This window comes from Pleurodeles waltl, chromosome 11 (assembly GCF_031143425.1).
Source record: "Pleurodeles waltl isolate 20211129_DDA chromosome 11, aPleWal1.hap1.20221129, whole genome shotgun sequence".
NCBI lineage: Eukaryota > Metazoa > Chordata > Amphibia > Caudata > Salamandridae > Pleurodeles > Pleurodeles waltl.
Genome location: NC_090450.1, coordinates 30,895,015 through 30,915,405, shown reverse-complemented (window position 1 = coordinate 30,915,405; position 20,391 = coordinate 30,895,015). Strand labels below are relative to the sequence as shown.

Sequence of the window (20,391 nt, the reverse complement as noted above, 5' to 3'; positions counted from 1 at the left end):
TAATGTTGTAATAATTTTAAAATGAAAAAGGTTGTTGAAATATTTTATAATGAAATAATAATTGTTTTTAATATTTTTGAACCTTAAATAATATTTATTTATTTTTATAATTATTTGAAATAACTTTATTTCACAATATTTCTGATAGGGTTTTATTTTAAGACCCTACTTCCATTATTTTCTATCTGCGGGTGTTGCAGTACCAGTGGCTGGCCATGTGTGGTGTTGGACCTACTACTGTTACTGTTCTGGTGTGAACCTGCACTAGACCTCAAATTTTACTTGTGGGACTTTTGCAACCCTTAGGACATGACACTATATGTGGGCTTGCTTACAGCAGTAGGAGTGCAGTTCTTTGTACGATGACTTGTCTCTGTGGCTGCTTAAAAGGTTCCTGAAGTGAAAGAAGGACACCCGGCTTAAGATGGCAAGTGTAGAGTCCTGAAACTCATGCCCAATGCACCCTAGAGACTGTGATAATGCAACAGTAAAAACAAGTCATGGTGGTGGTGGACCCGATTCAGTGACCAAGGGCGAAAGACAATAATGATGTACAAAAGTGCAAGTGATGAACTCTGGCGTAGAGGCTCTGCCTGGTTGTATGGACCCTGCTTACTGTATGTTATTTTGCTTTGTATATTCTTTTTGATCATATATAAATTTCGACTGCATGAACATTTAAATATGTATGTTCTTACTTTATTTTTCTGTAAATGTTGCCGATTGAGTTGATATGTAGCTTTAACTAACGTTGTTATTAAAACCCGTAAGGTTCGGATGCCATCCTCTCTGCCATTCTTGTGAGGCCATCTTGGTTCCACTGCATGCAATGCACTTATGATGTTAGCTCTTTTATTATACATCAAGTGGACAATCAAAGGTCCATAAGACTAGTAGGAGATTCTTTTTGATGATTTCACTAAAATATTGAGATTCAAGAAACCCCATTCTATCACTGCCCAGCTCTTGGTTACTCTATCAGTTCCTCTTAAACAAACACATTTTTTTCACTATAAGCATCTTGTTTCAAAAGATTTACCAATCCTTTTCAATTGAATGCTTTTTTTTTTAATACTCACCCGGCACCAGGTTTTTCCCAGAAATGATAGAAGGAAGTTATTGGCTTCAACGAGCTCGTGGAATTCCTTGTCTTCTCTGGAGAAGCGGTGACCAAACACCACAGCAGAGATGACATTGCTGACACAGTGTACGAGGGCTTGAGAGGGATCCACAGGGTTCCCTAGGGGGAGAGCAGCACGGAGAAAATAAGTTACTGGGGCACAGAGTGAGATCCTCTGGCGTGCAAGAGGAGGAAGGGATGTTCTGTTTAAGCTTGTCCTTTTGCCCCAAAAGCAGCTTCCACCACCAACAAATGTGGGCACTGGAATAACTTTGCATTGCCAACTTTATGTGTGAGTTGGGAGTTCCCTCACAGAATGACTTGCAATGGTTTACTTGGATCGTCGCTATAGTTTGTATGACATTCGTCTAGCGGGGTGTTGCAGTGGAAAGTGGTGATGGACCAGGTAGCCTCAATTAGGAAGTTGATCCAACACAATGTTCGGTAATTTCTACCACTGCGCTGTGGCTGACATGATAGGAGAGTAGGTGGAGCCTCCAATCACTGGGCCTGCCAGACCTCCTTCAACTGCAACAACTCCTTCAAGTTATAATACGGCACAAGAGCCAAGAAAATGAAGGAGGGGCTTCTACAGTTTTATGACGGATGTCCCATTATCAGAGCATCACACCATGATGGGTAATTAAGGTATTTCAATCCCACAGGGACACTTTTTTAAGATAAGATTTCATAAAACTATGCAGTCACTCCTTCATGGTGTGATGAAACTATGGACTCACTCTGCCTTTTGCTTCGTCTTGTACTTTATTTATTTGAGTTGATATTGATATTTTTCCATAGCACAGCTGTGCCTAAAAAAGGGTAGAATGTGCTTCCGAAATACTCAGAGAAGAACAATTGCAAGAGGAGAAATCTGAAAGGACACGAAAGGGTAACAGTAGGACAACAGTAAGTGAGGGTAGTGACAAGCTAACAGATTAGCTGAGGCAAAGCTGAGTCAAGTAGGGTTTTAGTACCTTCCTGAAAGTTACCAGATCATGATGAAGGTCTGAGAGAAAGGGAAAGGGAGGCAACAGGCTAGGAGTTACACCAGAGGATGACTGTTCTTATACTCCATTTGTGCCGAATTTGTTGCATTTTTTACCCAAATTCGGCGCAAAACTAACTTCATATTAATATTCTGACATTAGACACATCTAACGTCAAAATATTGGAGTTTGCACTATTTTTTAGATGCGTGAACCTACCTTGCATCAATGAGATGCAAGGTAGGCATTCTCTATAAAAAATGGTGCTAACCCTATAGCCCCATAGTTATTCCCCTGTGCTAAAATGATGCGCGGGTGGGAGGAGCAGCTAAATAATGGTGGAAAGCTTGCTTTGCACCATTATTTAACGCCTGGGTTAGACCAGGCATTAGGGGATCTGGGGACCCATTTCCATGGTAAAACACCATGGACTGGGTCCACAGGTGCCCTCCCCAAGCCCCAGGAACACCCCCACCCACACCAGAGGGACAGCAGAGGATGGGGGACCCCATCCCAGGTAAGTATAGGCAAGTACAGGTAAGTATTTTTTTTTTAAGTGCCATTAGGGGACCTGAATGGGTCCCCCTACATGGCACTGGGTGCAATGGCCATGCCCAGAAGACACTGGTCCCCTGTGCTGGCCATTGGGGTGGTGGGCATGACTCCTGTCTTTTCTAAGACAGGAGTGATGTGGTATGGATGGTTTTATGTCAGAAAATGTCGCTAGTCTGGTTAGAGGCATTTTTTTTGCCTCTAACCAGCCTAACATCATTTTTTGGTACAAAACCCCCTTCTCCCGTGTTGCCACCCCCACTCGGCTAAGTCATTTTTTTTCATACTAGCCCACCCTTTGCACCGGCTTGCGCCATTCCATAAAAATGGCACCCGGCTGGTGCTCAGGAATGGCGCAAGCCGGTGCTAAACTTTTTGATGCAAAACTGCATAATAGAATATATACATATGCCCCAGAGATTCAAAAGGACACGCATTGTTAAATCACAGCAATGCAGGACAAAAGCAAAAAACAAGCTATGTATTAATAGAAATTGTAAAGAATGCAGTATGTAGTGACCAAGGGGTGACGTCAGAATATATACATTTTACCATCAAGAACCATCAATGATCATTTGAAAACGGCAATATACTGGATAATGGATAATTTTAACAAAAGTGTGCTATGTAAATGTCAACTTCAACTACAATTGGAATAAATGAACAGTATGATCAACACCATACAGAAGTGAATGGATGTGTGGTAGTAGGAGAGATTTCTATTGTTGAGACCAGAGTGGTAATCTTGATGGGAATGGCTGCCCAACACCCTCGTGATTAGTCCCTTGCAAGGAAATGCACGATGTAATACATGCAGAGTTACATAGATGAGTAACCTAGCACTAATAGATGGAAACCTGAAATAGCTGTATCAATGTATGTCTCTTATTGGCCCATTACCTCCTAGTTGTCATTACACTACATACCTATAACATGAAAACGACTACTTGAAATATTCTATTCTATCTGAGTGGTGACTCCAGAGTCGGCATTAAATGTCACAGGCCGGCCACTGAGCAGGATGTCAACCTCTGTTTAAGCACTAATAGAAAGGGCAGTGGGGTTTCGGCCCTTTCTTCCTAACTATTTACTCTGAATATTTACAGTCTTTGGCACAGGGAGCTGTTTTGATTCTGTGTTTATTTCACAGCAGCACTCCATTGATTGCTTCAGATACGTTTAGCAACCACCTACAATTTAAGTCCATTTTATCATATTTATTGCACAGTGAAGAAATACACTTTTATTCTTTTTATCTACAGCTTAATATTTCTTTCATACTAAGAAACATGAGAACGAGGGTTCACCAGAGGGTTGACGGAAGATCGACTGTGTGCCAATACATATCACAAGGAATAAAATACTCAGACCATGTACCTTACGTGCATAAGGACATTGCAAGCCACCTTGGAGTTCGGTGACCTTCGACCTCATACCTCTGCATGGTTATGACCTCCTTCATAACTTGCAATATCCCTGTGATCTACATTCAACTTGTAAGTAGCTGACTAACGACATCTTCAGAGGCCATGAGTTGGTTGGAAATGCATGAGCGAGTCCAGGTTGCACAAGATAACTTTGTCTGGAATATTCTTGATCTATGGTCACACACAACGCTGACTAACACATGCTGAGGCATACATGTCCACATGGCACTGAATGGAATGGGACAACATGTGCCTATTGTATAGTGCATGTTCTCTCCAAGGAGGCATCTAAGGTGAAGTCCCAGCCCTGGAAGAGGGAAGAGGAGCTTAACACACCGGTCTGTGGTTCTGTTGCTGCTGAGTCTAGCGCATGTGCAGAAGAGCAGTATACAGGCAAGTACCAGGCACTGAAAGCTGGGTGCCTTTGACTTTGCTGCACTCTACCATGCCAAGTGTATGTCTTTACGAGGAAGCAGGGAGAGAAGATTGCAGGCACTGGCACTGACAGATGCAGCAGTTCTTAAAGAGCACAGTGCAGGAAAGCATCTTACCCTGAGCTCCTATTACTGGCTTATCCTTCAGGCGACCTGCCACTAAGAGGAAGGGTGGGATCGGAGAAGGAAGGAGGATGAAGTAGACATTTCTACCTGCACATATTCCTGTCTTGCCTGCTGCTGGTGCTTTTCTGTTCTCACAGTGCTTAATTTGTGTTTGTTGTTTCCGGTGCTTATTTTTGAGTGCCAGGACTTATTTTTCTGCCTCAAGCATTTACTACGAGCTAAAGACAAATATGGGAAAGAAGAAGGAAGAGAAAAACAAAAAAGCGTCAGAAAGGGAGAAAGCAGAAAGCTGCAAGAGTGAGCCGAAGGGGCAGGAGTGGCTTTATATGGATTGAAGAGGCCCGAGATGGCTTCAGGATTACGCTGCCTCAGTACTCAGTTCTCGCACATTTAATTGCATCAGCCACATGTTTCAAAGGAGGGCTTTGGGCACCTGCACGTTTTTATTTACAAATTAAGCACTGGTTCTCAGGTGCACTTGATCTGCCCCATCTATCTCAACCTGGCAGCCTCTGGCCTCTCCTCAGCTAACCTTGACTGCCCCTTGCAGGGATCAGGCATTCTCTGGGCTCAAGAGGCAGAAAGCTTCATCTAAGCCCAGTTGAGTCCTAGAACTTTGATGATGCACGTGGCCTGTCAAAGCTGCTTGCATCAGGGGATGACAGGGAATCAGAAGGAAGAACACCACAGACTTATTATGCATTTAATGCTGTATGTTAGTGCAAAAATGCTCCCTTGCATTCAAAATGGACGTGAGGATGCATTCTCCGCTAAGAAATAGAGCTAAATGTAACAGAACAGAAACAGCAAGCATGAACAGCTGCTCTTAGGGTAGGATTTTCTCCAACTTATTACCAGCATTTAGCTCTATTATTTTAGCTAAAAAAGCACCCTGCATCCGAAAATGCGATGATACATTTCGCACTAAGAAACAGCGCTAAATGCAGCATAGCACAATAGTGCTTAGCTTGCTAATTGTGCTCTCATTGTAGAATTTTGCCCCCAAAACTTTCATTATACAACAAGTAGTAATTGGGTAATTATCAGTAATTCTGTTAAAAAAAATAACGTGTAATGACCTAATTTAATCTGATTACTCCTATATTATAAAAAATTCCACCCAGGTCTAGTTATTTGCCCAGTCTGGAAAAACCTCTAAGTGCTGCGAAAGGGTGTGCGAGGAGGGGTGCACGTGCTCCCCTCACTTACTGAGTGTGTTCTGGACAAGGATATTTAAAGGTCATTTGTTTAAAAATTCACAATCCAGCATAAGTAATGAGCAATAAATATATATATATGTACACACACCCACACACTCACACACCCACACACAGAACCACATAGCATAGACGAACATGATATACCTTTTGTCATCTCAAAAATCTCTGTCAGATGTTTTGTCTCCTCCTGGATTCGCACTTCCAAACTTCTCCTTCCGAGTCCCAGGTTCCGCAGCGTCATCAGGCTAAAGCGTCTATGTTGTTTCCAACTGTTCCCAGATGAATGAACAATGCCTAAAAAAATCAACTTTAGGTTACTGTTTCTTTTAAACCAGATTTTCTACATAAGAAGTACAGTGCATCAGGTCTGGCATAAAGGCAGATTTATCTATTTGCCAGAGCACATATGATGAAAAAAAAATATTATAAAAAAAAAATTAGAGAGGGGGGTTTGGGTCATCCCACTTCAAACTATGGGTGTCATTATGACCATGGTGGTCGGTGATAATGTGGCGGTAGTACCGCCAAAAGGCTAGCGGTACATACCACTACATTATGACACTGGCGGGTTGGCTGCAGCCATGGCGGTAGCAGCCCCCAGGCCGGAGATAACAATCTCCAGCCCGGCGGCCGTTATTGTACTGCTGATGACATTTTGACCCTGCCTACCGCCATGGTTTTCGTGGCATTCACAATGCCATGAAAACCATGGCGGTAGGCCCTACCAGTGACAGGGAATTCATTCCCTGTCACTGGTAGGAGGCCCCCACCCCCAAACACTCCCCAGATGCACCCAACCCCCTGATCCACGCTCGCCCCCTTCCAATTCCCCAACCCCCATTCATGCACACTCGCAGACACGCACCACGCATACACACACTCACAGACATACATGCATTCATGCATGCACGCATCCACTCATCCTCGCACACATGCATACACACATTCACACTGACACAGAGACACGCATTCACATTTCCATACATACACATACTCTCATTCATGCATACACCCACGCATACAATACTACGCACACAGTCGCATTCACGCACACACTCACACGTTCATGCACACAAACCCACACACACACACACACAACACCCCCCCCCTCCCATGTCCGAAGGCCAACTTACATGCATCCAGGGGGTCTTCCTGCAGGGAACCAGACACGGAGCTACTGGCGTGGCGCTGCTGGTGGTAGCAGCGCCACCTTAACACCATCCGCCAGTATGGCCACAGCTGGATTTCCGCCCGTCTTTTGCCAGAAATCCAGCTGTGGTCATAATTTGGTGGGCGGATGTTAGCAGCGGCGACGGTATTTTGGCGGCCGTCGCAGCGGCGGAAGGTGAAATTTACCGCCAATCTTAAAATGAGGGCCAAAGTGTGGTGTAAGTGTCAATACACATTTTGGATCAGCCCACAAGTATTTTCCCTTCACCATTAAGAATCTTTCTGACTGTTAGATATGTTAATCCTAATAGGGAATACATCCACTGCAGTGTACGAGGTGCAATGTTCTCAAGAGAAGAAGCATATAGCAGGGACTATTCAGCTATTTTCTTCAACTCAGAATTCATCTTTGTTAGAAATTGGGTCACTAGTTGGCAGAGGTTAGCACCCTGTCCAAATAGGGACCACAATCCTAATCAGGGTAAGTCAAAAACACACCCTAATTTAATCTGTGCTCACCCTCTGTATAGTGAAGTGGAACAGTGAAAACACCACACAATAATAACCCACACCAGGTTATATTAATAGAGCTTAATTTAATGAACAAACTGAAGCCAGAATGACACCCAAGAAGTAGAACTTGAGAAATGAATTTGTAATGATTAAACACAATAAAGTGCTTAGAAGCATAAAGGGCAAAGCTGGGACATCTGGTTGCGCTTGACCTGGGGAAATCCGAACGTTCAGGCAGATCGCAATGGCGTAAGTGTCAGATACAGAAACCATGCAAGGCCCGCCGCAAACAATCCCTTCCTGGAGGATGCGTCATCGAAGAGTGGCCGATTCAAGCAGCAAGGTGAAGCGATGCGTCTTCAGTTCAGCTGGATGTAGGCAATGTGTTGGTTCTGAGCCAAGCAACCTGATAGCAACCAGAAGTGGCCTCGAAGCAAGGTAGGTGATGCATCCCCATCGAGCCTCACAGCCTGCGATGTGGAGTCCTCGAGCGGGGCAATGCATCGTTGTTGAAGGAGATGCATCGGTTCTGACTGGTGAAAAGGAGGCAATGCATGGATTTTTGTACAGCACAGCAAAATCCACTTCCAAGAGCCAAGGGTATGGCATTTAATGAAATATCTACTTGTTCATGGGACAGGATACTTCATAAATCTACTTGACCTGTAAAAAATGTACTTGTCCCTTTGGTGCCACATAGTGAGGCAACAAATTATGGCAGCAATCTCATTATATAAGAGCTCTGATAATTGCCTCAGAATTATGCAGGGGTGAATACTATATTAGGGCTTGAATACTAGCAATTTCCTTATTTGGCCACCTTTTACTAGAGCTGGAGAAAGCAGAAAGCGCTAGTTCCAGGGCTGGATTGCCTTTGAGTCGGTGCAAACCTACTAACTTGCATGTTTTAAGGATTTTCATCAGCTCTTCTGTAATCTTTTCCCATTCTGAGAAAGGCTGGATATTTACTCCTGACAGGGGCAGAATTAGAAGTTCTTTCAGGGTTGGGAAAAAATGGTTGAAGGGAAAGTGAACTTGTAAACCCCTCAATACATCTTCGCATGAGCAAATCTACATATGAATATTTTCTTGTGCTAAAAGACAGTCCACAAATATTTTCTAGGAGTATGATTTCCTGGTCTACTTATGCAAATTCTTGTGAATTCACGAAAGCCATAATTCTGCACTAATGCAAAGACATATACCATGGGTGCACTTTTGTGACTTTCTCCTAATTAAGTCTGCGTAAAAAAAAAGACCTTTTGTTTATAATAAAATTCTACTTCTCTCTCTAACCATCTATCAACTGTCTTTACTGTGAGTGCTAGCGATCTGCTTTTAACAAGGAGCATATAGGCACACAAAGTACTTTTGTTCAGTTCCAGGAACTACTGTGGCAATGTGTGCTTTTTGAGAACAAAAAGTATGTTTGCTTTTTGCCAATGTTTGTTACAATCCTAAGGGCCTGGCAGCTCCCACAACAAAACACATTTTCCAAAGCCAAATTAAAAACAAGACACCCACTGACAGAACCAAAAGTCTGACCACCAATGTCAGATTAGCTGGCTTTGCCAATGCTTGTCTATTTTCATGTTTCCCATAGTCTTGTTGACACTGGTCACACTGAGCTTCCATAATTAATGTTTTTTTTGGAAATACAAGCATGCATCTACACATTTTATTAAATGATTCTTTAAAGAAATGGTACTTAAAATTTCACAGTAATTTAGCAAAATGTTTCTTTCCTAGTTCATTTTTTTCTGACCAGGTTTCTGCAAATATCTGGATCTAATCAGAGAGCATTCTGGGAGCATTATACATAGTCTCATATTGTTAAACTTTTCAAACGTGTGTGTACACACTTATTTACAGGAACCTGTAGTTCCTTAGTTCGAGCTTACAACATTTATTTAGTGTTTGCCCTAATAATAAAGGCTTTTCATTAATGAAACATAAATACGAGTTTGAACAGCATGAGCATATATACACAAATATGAACTCAACTGCAGACACTTCCGTTTCCTGTAAACTGACAGACTGCAAAAACAGGATGCAAGCAAGGTAGCCCTTGGAGAACTTGGGTTCAAGGATGTAGAGAGCAGGTCCAGTTCTTCCCAATCCCAGGCAAGAAGCAGCAAGCCAACACAGCAAGGCGTGTAACAAAGTTGTAGTCTCTCCTACAGCGCAGCAGTCAACAGGCAAGACAATACAGCAATGCAGTAAGCAAAGTGTCTGTCCCATTTACAGCATAGCAGCTCTTCTTCCAGGCAGAATGTCCTCCGTTCCAACAGAGTTCCGATTTGGTGGTCAGGGATCCAGTACCTATACCCAGTTGTACTTTTGAAGTGGGGGAGACTTCAAAGGGGCCTTCGAAGATCACAAGGTCCCTATCCTTCCTGCCCTGGCTCCAGACTCACTCCGGGGGGGAATGAAGCTCTTTCTGTGGGGACAGGCACAGCCCTATTCAGGTGCAAGTGTTAGCTCCTCCCTCCCACTCTATCTCAGGAAGGCCCATCAGCCTGGTGATGGGCATCAGGTTGAGAATAGACCATTAGGCACACATCAGCTCCCTTTGTATGTGACTTTCTAAAGGGAATGCACAATGCCCAGCTGTCACCCAACCCAGACGTATATTCATAGACAAGCAGAATTGTTAAAGTAAGAAAATGCCAACTTTCTATAAGTGGCATTTTCAGACTTGCAGCTTAAAATCCAGATTTGCCATAAATTGTGTTTTGAAATTATGAGTCCAGAGACACTAAACTTGAGATATCTATCTTTACCCAATTAGAAACTGCCCTCATAAAATGTAATAAGGGAATCACAATGGTAACCTATGGGAGAGGTAGGCCTTTCAGTAGATAAAAACTAATTTAAGTGTTTTTCACTACCAGGATATTTAAAACATAAAAGTACATGTTCAACTTTTCAAATACACTATACCCTGTCCTTGAGACTGTCCAGGGCCTACCTTAGAGGTGGCTTATATGTATTAAAAAGGAAGGTTACGGCCTGGTGAGAGGCTGTCACGGCAGCTAAAACTGCACACACAGACTCTGCAATGGCACTCCTGCGACATGTTTATAGGGCTACTAAAGTGGGTGGTACATTCAGGGCTGCAGGTCCACTAGTAGCATTTAATTTACAGACCCACTTGCCACATGTAGTGCACTGAACTAGGGACTTATATGTAAAATAAATATTCCAATTGTGGATAAGCCAATGATACCACATTCTAAGTGGAGAGCACAAGCACTTTAGCACTGGTCAGCATAGAAAAAGTGCATAGGGTCGTAAAGCCAACAAAAACAAGGCCAGGAAAAGAGAAGAAGGAAGGCAAAATGTTTGGGGTGGCTCTACAGAAAGGGCCATTTCTGACAATCTTGAAAAGAAGGCTTCCACCACAATAAGCAATACACTCTGCACAACAAACAAACACTTACTCAAAGCCTACTCAACAGCTGGTGCAATTTCAGGAGACTAATGATCCCATGCAGTACTTGCGCTGGAAAAGGACATATGTGTAAACAGGAGTCCTGGATTGCTTGTACTTCAGCCACCCTTACTGTTCCCTAGAAAAGGATACGGAATCTCTCATTGTCAATCCATGCCTATAAGAACTAAAGGGGAAGGGCCCAAATCCTGCCTTTTACTCAAAAGAGGAATGTCAAGAGATGACCATTGCTTGTGGTACACAAAAATGTCACTGATTTTGAGATGTGTAAACTTGCTATTTTCCTTATTGGGAGATCTGAGAGCTGATATTGTAGAGATAAAATAGAGCTGAGTTTTGAACTATCTTATTGATATTTCTCTAATGTTTTTGGTGGGGCACTCCAAGTGGATGTAGGGATTTTGTTCCAGGTCCGGACTGCATAGATGAAGATGGTCTGCTGGATTTTATTTTCTTTTTTTACACTTCTTTTCCTGCAGTCTAATTTTGTCATGGGTGTGGGTGTGCTGAGAACCCCAGACACGGTATCCTGTCAGCCATATAGGGCAGGACTGTCATTGGTGAATGATGCACATGGTTTTCAAGATTTTGGCAAATGACAATTTCAATCGTTAAGCACTGGGCCACTGAATGCTTTGGGGGGTGGATTGTAAGAGGGAACACCCTTTAGGCCCTCAGGTGGTTGTGCTTGGATGCCGATGCCCAAGCTTTATTGCGCTTTAGTACGAAGGCAAACGTACACTTTTGTGTACATATACTTTTTTATTTTTTATTCACATATTACAATTTTTATTTTACTGATAGTAATTTTACAACTGCAGAGATTTCACACATAAAAAGGTAGGCCTGTCCTTACCTCTGCCCTTTGCCATTTCTTCAAGTGCAGGGGTGATGGGGCGTCCAGAGAGCTCCTCCGAGTGGGAGATTAGAGCATCTCTTACAGACCAACATCCATTCAGCACGACCGCTGGTGTTTTTCCCAGCCAAATGGTGAAAATGTTCCCATAAGTATTTGCAAGCTGTGAATAGAAAGTGAAAGTGATACAGGTTAGGAGACAAGCAGGCAAAGGTTAGGCCAGCAGTTAGAGCCACCATATTATCTTAGCAGCTCATAAAGAAGTAACTCCAGATTTCTAATTTTCAGCCTCTTACCAAACCAAAGAGCTATGATTAACATGTACCTCTTTGAAGGCACCACAATTACCCTAAAATTTATTTTTTCTATTTGTATACTTATATGGCGTGAAGCATATGTATAGGGCTTCAGGGTGCTTTACCTAGTAGTACTACAGGCTAACCCATGTATTTGCAAAATATAATGTAAATAATGATCAAATAGGAACCAGAATATGTACATTCTTGGATAAGGCCAATTGGCTAGTCTAATTTTCAATAGAAAACGGCACACCAGAAAGAGGGTCATGGAGGTCATTTTACTCGTATAAATCAGTCAAGATTAGAAGAGGTGCTGGAAGAGTAGGGCTTATCTTCTTGCTTGAAAGGGTCATATGATGGATTGGTATGAAAAGCTGGATGGATGGAGTTCCCCATTGTGGGAGGACTTCCAAGAAACACTGTGTCAGAGTTCTTTATTTTTTATAAGAGTAGGGTTTCACATTGAAGAGGCATTACTGCTCCGTGGGTGATGTTTGTTTGCTCGCCATAGAGAGACTTACGGACATCATATGACAGCTTCATGCAGATGATTTAGTACTCTGGTCAATGGGGTGCTTTCAGTGGAGTAGCTCTAAGATGTAAAGCCAGGTGATGAAGAACTCCATATAGGGACTGAAGAGCATTGGGAAGAGGATAGCTTGACAGTTTTAGGTGCTGTGATGTGTATAACTTATTAGTATTGATTTAAACCAGTAGAACTGATCCCCATTTGACATTCTAAGATTTTTTAAAGGGAAGAATGATTGACTTTGTGAAATGCTGCAGACCAGCCACCACGAGTGTGTAGTCCCAAACCAATGTTGTGTAGCATGCACAATGCACTATCCACTATTTGTAGCATCACTGTATCCATGTTGCGGTTGTGTCTGAAGCCTGATTGGAAGTCATCAAAGAAGTTATTTGACTCAGTGTAGTGTTTTGGTTTGGCAACACAGCTTCCAGGGATTTTGGGAAGAAGCGATTGAATAAAAGTGGAGTCTCATAAGGTTTTCTGTGTCTGCATCTAATTTTTAGGTCTCAGCTAGACAGGGCAGCCACTGTCTCAAAGAGACATGTTATATATACTTTGTGGGCTTCCCATTTGCTGGCTCTATCATCGCGCTCCTATTTTTCTCCCCATTTGTCCATGGCATGCATGCGTCATGCCTCTTCCTGTTCCTGAGAGCATGGACCAATTACTCCTATTCATCCACTGGTCGGATTTGTTTTAGGAACTACTTTCTTCTTTGTTAAAGAGCATTTAACATGAGTGATTGTGTTTTCACTTGCCCCGAGCTGCATAAACATGCCTGTAAATCTTGTTCTCATCTTGTCACATTTGCTGTGTATTCAGAAACCAAGGTCACATATCTCAAACCCCCTTCTGCTTCGTTTCTTGAGCCATCCCCCCACTTCCTCCCTCATCACTGCTTGTTGTTAATGTCCGGTGATGGAAAAATATGGTGTGGATGACTGAAAACTCTTTGTTTTTTTATTACATTTTGCTTCCTGGGACAGCTTGCATCAGTTTACTGAGTTCGCCGCCAGGCTTCATTTCCATAAAACAGATGTCCCGGAGGTTTTGCATGCACCTTGGTGTGTGTCCACCATTGACAGCAGCACAAAAATAGAAGCAGCACCAGGTGGCGATTACTCGTCAGGTACTGTCTTCATATAATCAAACAGCCTTTGCCCTGATTTCGAGATTCAGGAACTGTCTCTATTTTTGTTCTATATTTAAAAACAATTCTACTTTTATTTTAAAACACAGGTCTTTCGCAACCTCGAAATGTCCAGAAAAAAAGTAAATTATTGTTTCTAGTAGCTGGTGATTTTGTCAATTTGCAGGCAACCAAGGACTACATCTTGAGTCAGGGAGAAATTAATCACACTAGTCAGCAGGGGGATGAAGGACAAAAATATGTTTTCATTCATTTTAATAATTTTTGCAGAGACTGTGTTGGCAGAGGGAGAGGCTGGCTTAAGATTAATCAATTTGCTAACAAAGTCAGTCATTGTTATAACTTTGAAAATTGACCACCTTTATGATATTAAGGAGAGTGATGAAGAGGGAAAACTTAATCTTTAGTTTTTTGATCAAAGAAAAGAGAGCTTTTTAATAAATCTCTTTGTTGTGGAAGATAACTAGCAGGGTAGTGTGGCTGGGGGGTAGTGAAATTTTTAACAATGTCAAAACACTTTATGGGTTGTTTTTGTAGTATGGCAACCTCTGGAACAAATATACTCTGGCCACAAAAATAAATTTGGTGTACTTACCAGAAAGATAACATTTCCTGATTTAAGGGGGTGCGACATTTGTTCAAGAGATTTCTGATCTTCTTGTAGCTCTTAGTAAACCACTTAGTGGGCTTGTTAGACATGGGGTGTCTAGTTGGCAACAACTTGCACCCTGTCCAACTAGGGATCCTCACTGTAGTCAGGGTGAGGGAGTCACACAGCTAAGATAACCTCTGTTCACCCTCTTGGTAGCTTGACACCAGCCAATCTGGCTTATCTCAGAGGCAGTGTTTAAAGTATATGTATGTACTCACACACACACACACACTCACACACACAGTGTGAAAACACTACAAATGGACTCCACACCAGTTTAGAAATTTAGCCAATATATGTCTGCGTAAAACAAGATCAAAACAACAAAAGTCCAAGTAGAGATACAAACTTTCAAAGATCAAATCTAAGTAAAGCGCTTAAAAACACAATAGCTCCAGCTGGGGCTATCACGGCTCCTTGACGGAGTTGTTCCCAACAGTCCGATGCCACTCACGAGGGAGTTGGGCCAGTCTCGGAGTCGCGCGGACCAAAGGTACAGTACCTTGTAGGTCCATGAGGAAACAAAGTGGTTGCATGGAGTCAGAGAGTTGAGGTGTCTTGCTGGAGTCGGTGCGGCACCGGTTCCTTACTGCTACCAGGGAGGTGAGCTTCCAGTTCCCTATTGCTCAGCAGGGGAGGTGAGGTGTTGATTCCTTATGGTTGCAGGGGAGTTGATGGGGTGTTGGTGGTGAGGTGTCGGTTCCTTACAAACCAGTGGGGTAGATGAATCCAACAGGTCAAGATTCAAGGCGTCAACTTTGCAGTGTCACGATCACACCTTGGGGCCGCGGCTGCTATTGCAGAGTCTGCTGTCACGGCTGTCAGTGACACGGCACTCAGGACTCACACTGCAGCAGGAAGTCTGAGGCACTGCAGTGGCATCGGGCCTGTGCGGCAGGTCGCTGTCATTGTACTCTGCGGGGACTGAAGCTCCAGTGCAGGCAGCGCTGCGGTGTCCGAGAGTAGAGTCAGTTCCAAAGTCGCTCTAGACTCGATGTGCTTACTTTCTTCTTAGTTGCACCAGACCTCACTTCCAAGGGTCCACGAACTAGATTTGGCACCACTTGACAAGTCAGGACTCTCAGCAAGAGAGCCCAGGTGCTGGTAGGTGAAATCTTTGATGGCCCTGAGACTTTGCAACAGGAGGAAAGCTCAGCTCAAGCCCTTGGAGAACCCTTGAAAGGAGGATGTAGAAAGCAAAGTCCAGTCCATCCACTTCCAGGGCAGAAACAACAAGCAGAAAACCAGCACAACAAAGCAACTGCCAGAGTGGTAGTGCCTCCTACAGCATTCAGCTTTTCTTCCTGGCAGAATGGCCTCAGTCCAAAAGCCTTCTAACTATGTGGTGTCAGAGATCCAGTACTTATACCCATTTTTGTCTTTGAAGTAGGCAAACTTCAAAGAGAAGTCTTTGTAGTGCACAAAACCCTGCCTCTCCCTACCCTGGCCCCAGACACACCCCAGGGGGTTGAAGACTGGTTTGTTTGAGGACAGGCACACCCCTATGCAGGTGCAAGTGTCAGCTCCTCCCAGGAACCGAGGCTGGGGGTCCAGAAATCAACGCATTGCCTTTCCTGAGAGGAAAGAATTGATGCATCACCTCCCCTGCCAGTAAGGAAATGATGCATCGACTCATCTGTGAAGAAAGAATCGATGCATCACCTCCCCTGCAGATAAAGGAATCATCACATCGCTTTGCTTTTTCGGTGCCTCACCCACTCTGTGGCCAGATTCGTCTTTAGTCTAGACACATGCCAGGTACTTTGTTCTGGCACACTTTAATGATGTGGTTAAAACGTCATTTGTATGACAGTCATTCGTGTACTGCCCAATGCATGTATGCCTCGCATGCCCCCTGTCCCAAGGAAAAGAAGATTCTTGCACTTTAGCATGTGGGGAATTGTAATCTGATCAGCTTGCTGTGTGTGTGTTTCATTTAAATAATAATTTCCCATGGGAAAACAAAAGATTTACCTGGGAGGTGGGAGTAGGGGAGGGTCGAATTCGAACTGCGTTGCCTCTGTTTGTGTGAGAGCTGTGTCTATAGAACTAAAGCTCGGATACACTACGGATGTGAAGCCACATTAAACTGCGAAGCCTGCCCCGTTTGCGCCAGGTGTCTGGTTAGAGGGCAGAGTAGCCAATTATCGGTGGCATATGATTAAAAAGCCTTTTACCAAGTTAATTATTTGGGCGTTACATAATCTATACTTTGCTATTGATCTACCGCATGTTTTGCATACTCACTATGCATTTGATGAGCGAGGAGATCTATTGAATGGGGCTGTGTGGCGCAGTCTATAAGCACCAGTAGCATATATTTCTGCAAAGTTGATTGGTCTGAACCCTTCATGGCTTGGACAGTAAGGGTGGAGCAGACCAAGCTCTCTTGAGTCAGTAATGTATACACATTGCCCTCACTACAACCCTGGTGGTTGGAGATAAGGTGGCGGTAATACCGCCAACTGGCTGGCTGTTATGACCACCAAAATATGACCATGATGGTGGTATCTCCAATAGACAGCCAATGTAACACACCGACCGTCAGGGGGGGAACAAAAGCCACCACGGTGGTAGCCGACTGCAGGCAGGCAGAAGTGAAAGTAACGCCCAACATATAGGGGGTCATTCTGACCTCGGCGGTCTTTTTTGTAGACCGCCGAGGGACCGCCGTACGGAAGGTCTTCCGCACGGGCCATTATGACCGTTGGCAGCGCTCCGCCCGTTTCCGGGCGAAGAGCCGCCAACAGCCATACTGGCGGCAGGCAGGGAAGTGGAGGTAGCTCCACCTCCACCGCCACGCCAACAGAACACCGCCCAGCGAATCACAACTTGTGATTCGCTGTGGCGGTGTTCTGTTGGCGTGTCGGTGTCGGTGGAGCTGCCCCCATGGGTCCCGTTCCCTCCCGGAGGATCACCGGAACAGGTAAGGTGATCGTCCGTTAGGGAAAGGGCATGGGGGGGTGTTGTGAGTTGTGTGCGTGCATGGGGGCGTGCGTGTATGTGTGTATGTTGAGAGTGCGTGCATGAATGCGGGGGGGGTGTGTGTGTATGTTGAGAGTGCATGCATGAATGCGGGAGGGTGTGTGTGTATGTTGGGAGTGCGTGCATGAATGCGGGGTGTGTGTGTGTATGTTGAGAGTGCGTGCATGAATGCGGGGGGTCGTGTGTATGTGCATGAATGCGTGCATGTATGCGTGTGTGTATGTGTGTATGTCTGTGTACATGTTGGGGATCAGGGTGGGGAGGGGGGTCCTGCAACCTTTTGGGGGTGGCAGGGGTGGTGGGGGGGTAGGGGAGGGAGTTGGGGTGGGGGTGGGGGGTGGGGGAGACCCCTATCAGTGCCAGGGAAGGGATTCCCTGGCACTGATAGTGCTTACCGCCATGGATTTCATGGCGGTCCCAAACCGCAAGAAATCCATGGCGGTGACCCCTATCAGTGCCAGGGAAGGGATTCCCTGGCACTGATAGTGCTTACCGCCATGGATTTCATGGCGGTCCCAAACCGCAAGAAATCCATGGCGGTAAGCCGGGGTCAGGCGGGTCGGAATACCGCCGGCGGTATGTGACGACCGCCGGCTGGAGACCCAGGTCTCCAGCCCGGCGGTCGTTACCGCCGTGGCGGTCGGAACGGTGAAGCGGCAGCTGGCCATGGCGGTGACCACCATGGTCAGAATGTCAGAAAAAAGACCGCCAGCCTGTTGGCGGTCTTACCGCCGCTTCACCGCCGACCGCCACGGTCGGAATGACCGCCATAATGACCACACAGTCCTCTACCTTTTCCGGGGCGGTACCAATGCCAACAAAAGCCTGGCTGTAACACTGCACAGAAGTGAAAGGACTCACCATTGGAGAAACAGGGAAGAACCACGCTGCCATGGAACCAGAACTGCAAGTCTTCCCGCTGATATTCTATGTTCTGCTCCACCACGAACACCAACACCGGTGAAGACGACGACGGTGAGTACAGCCGCCTAGCACACAAGGGAAGGGGGGAGGAAAATGAGAGTGACACACACAGGCACGACACACACCCAACAAACATACACCATACACTCAACCAGCTGCATTACATATACAATTTCACCCCGAAAATCTCCACAATAATGCAAGGAAAACAGGAATGGACTAAAATGAATGTTATGACATCAACAATAAAATCATCAATTCGATTTGGCAATGAAACAGTTCTGTACATATATACAAAAAAGGGACACTGCCCAGTCCTCAGTTCTCGTGGGCCACAAGGCAAAGTCAAAGGCCTCACTTGTTACCTGCATCAATGCGGAGAGAACACTGCAGGGGCATCAGTTGGCAAATAGGCAGGCCCCTCCGGGGGGGGCACCTCAGCCGGAAGCTGTTCTGGACGCGGCAACATGCCTTGAGCTTGGTCCTGGGGAGTGATAGGCCACAGTCTCTCAAGTGGGTGTCTTCCCCACTCGTTCTGAAGGGGACAACTTGCCCTGTGCTTGGTCCTGGGAAGTGATAGGCCACAGTCTCTCGAGTGGGTGTCTTCCCCACTGGTTCTCGAGGGGGCAACACGCCAGCCATAGTCTCTCGAGTGGGTGTCTTCCCCACTGGTTCTGGAGGGGGCAACATGACCTGTGCTTGGTCCTGGGGAGTGATAGGCCACAGCCTCTCGAGTGGGTTTTTTCCCCACTGGTTCTGGAGGGGACAACATGCCCTGTTCTTGGTCCTGGGGAGTGATAGGCCACAGTCTCTCCAGTGGGTAGCTTGCTCACTGCTTCTGGAGTGGAGAGGCCACACAGCTGCCCATGGAGGCAAGATCACATTGCGTCCGCCGGTGGTGACGGCTGTACTGTGGTGGAGGTGGTGGTGGTTGGAGGCTCCTGCATTGCTCCTGCAATGCTCCTGCACCCTCCGATGGCAGCACTGTGGTGGTGCTGCTGGTTGGAGGCTCTTGCACAGCCCCTACACCCTGCAATGGCTACACAACCACGGTTGGTGGTGGGGGCTCCGTGACAGCTGCTGGTTGTCAGGATACTTCTATTCGATTTCCTCAGAAGCAGAAGACAACTCCTCAATCCCGACCCGAGCTACTCACAATGAACATTAATCCTTCGTGCTGAGTACCCCGGAGGGGGAAAGGGGAATGGGATGGTAGAGAGACTGCCACAGAGATGATGAACGCCAGTACTCAGTCTGGCTCTTCACATCTAAGATTGGATACAGCACCTGCAAGAGTCACAGTCGCAATTACTAGGTACATACAACATCAGTTTTTTCACTTTCTACTCTCAACACTTAATTCTCTTTAATTCTATTATTTCTTCACTCACCCTGAGTTCTCTGTAGCCTTGCTTCTCTCTATAAATGATAGCTCTTCTTAAAAAAATGTTTATTACTGATTCTGGAAGAACTTCTCAACCTTTGTTAGAGATTGGTTTTAAGTTGCTATATATATATATATAGTTGGTGATAATGCGTTCTTCAAATCAGCTGATGTTATTTAATTTCTCCTGTCTTATTGTGACTTCTGTCAATACTTGTATTTGTAAATGCTTGTTTATTAAAGTTCGTTTCTCCTTTCTTACTTCGACATTTGTTGATAACTTGTATTTGTAAATGCTTGTTTATTACAGTTAGTTTCTCCTTCCTTACTTCGACATCTGTCGATAACTTGTAGTTGTAAATGCTTGTTTATTTAAGTTCGTTTCTCTTTTAAACTCTGTTTTGGTTTATTACCATTGAATTTGTAAATGCTTATTTGTTAACAGTTCGTTTCTCCTTTAAACTTGGCCTTTGTTTATAACCTTGACATTTGTAGATACTTGCTCTTTTAAAGTTCGTTTTTTCTTTGACTTTAATATCTTAAACAAGAACCTTGTAAACATAAGGTTAATTCATACATTAACTCTGTAGCCTTGCCGACTTCC

The 20,391-nt window shown here is 44.7% G+C and overlaps 1 protein-coding gene across 1 annotated transcript in view; it reads right to left on the bottom strand.

Moving 5' to 3' along the window:
• The window catches only part of LOC138265296 (cytochrome P450 2J2-like), a 99,981-nt gene that overhangs the window by 40,358 nt on the left and 39,232 nt on the right, over window positions 1-20,391 (bottom strand). The window contains exons 2-4 of the mRNA XM_069212902.1: window positions 11,862-12,024; window positions 6,013-6,162; window positions 1,080-1,240 (exon numbers count right to left, since the gene is read on the bottom strand). Coding sequence (XP_069069003.1) covers window positions 1,080-1,240; window positions 6,013-6,162; window positions 11,862-12,024 — 474 coding nt within the window. The remainder of the gene's footprint in view (window positions 1-1,079; window positions 1,241-6,012; window positions 6,163-11,861; window positions 12,025-20,391) is intronic.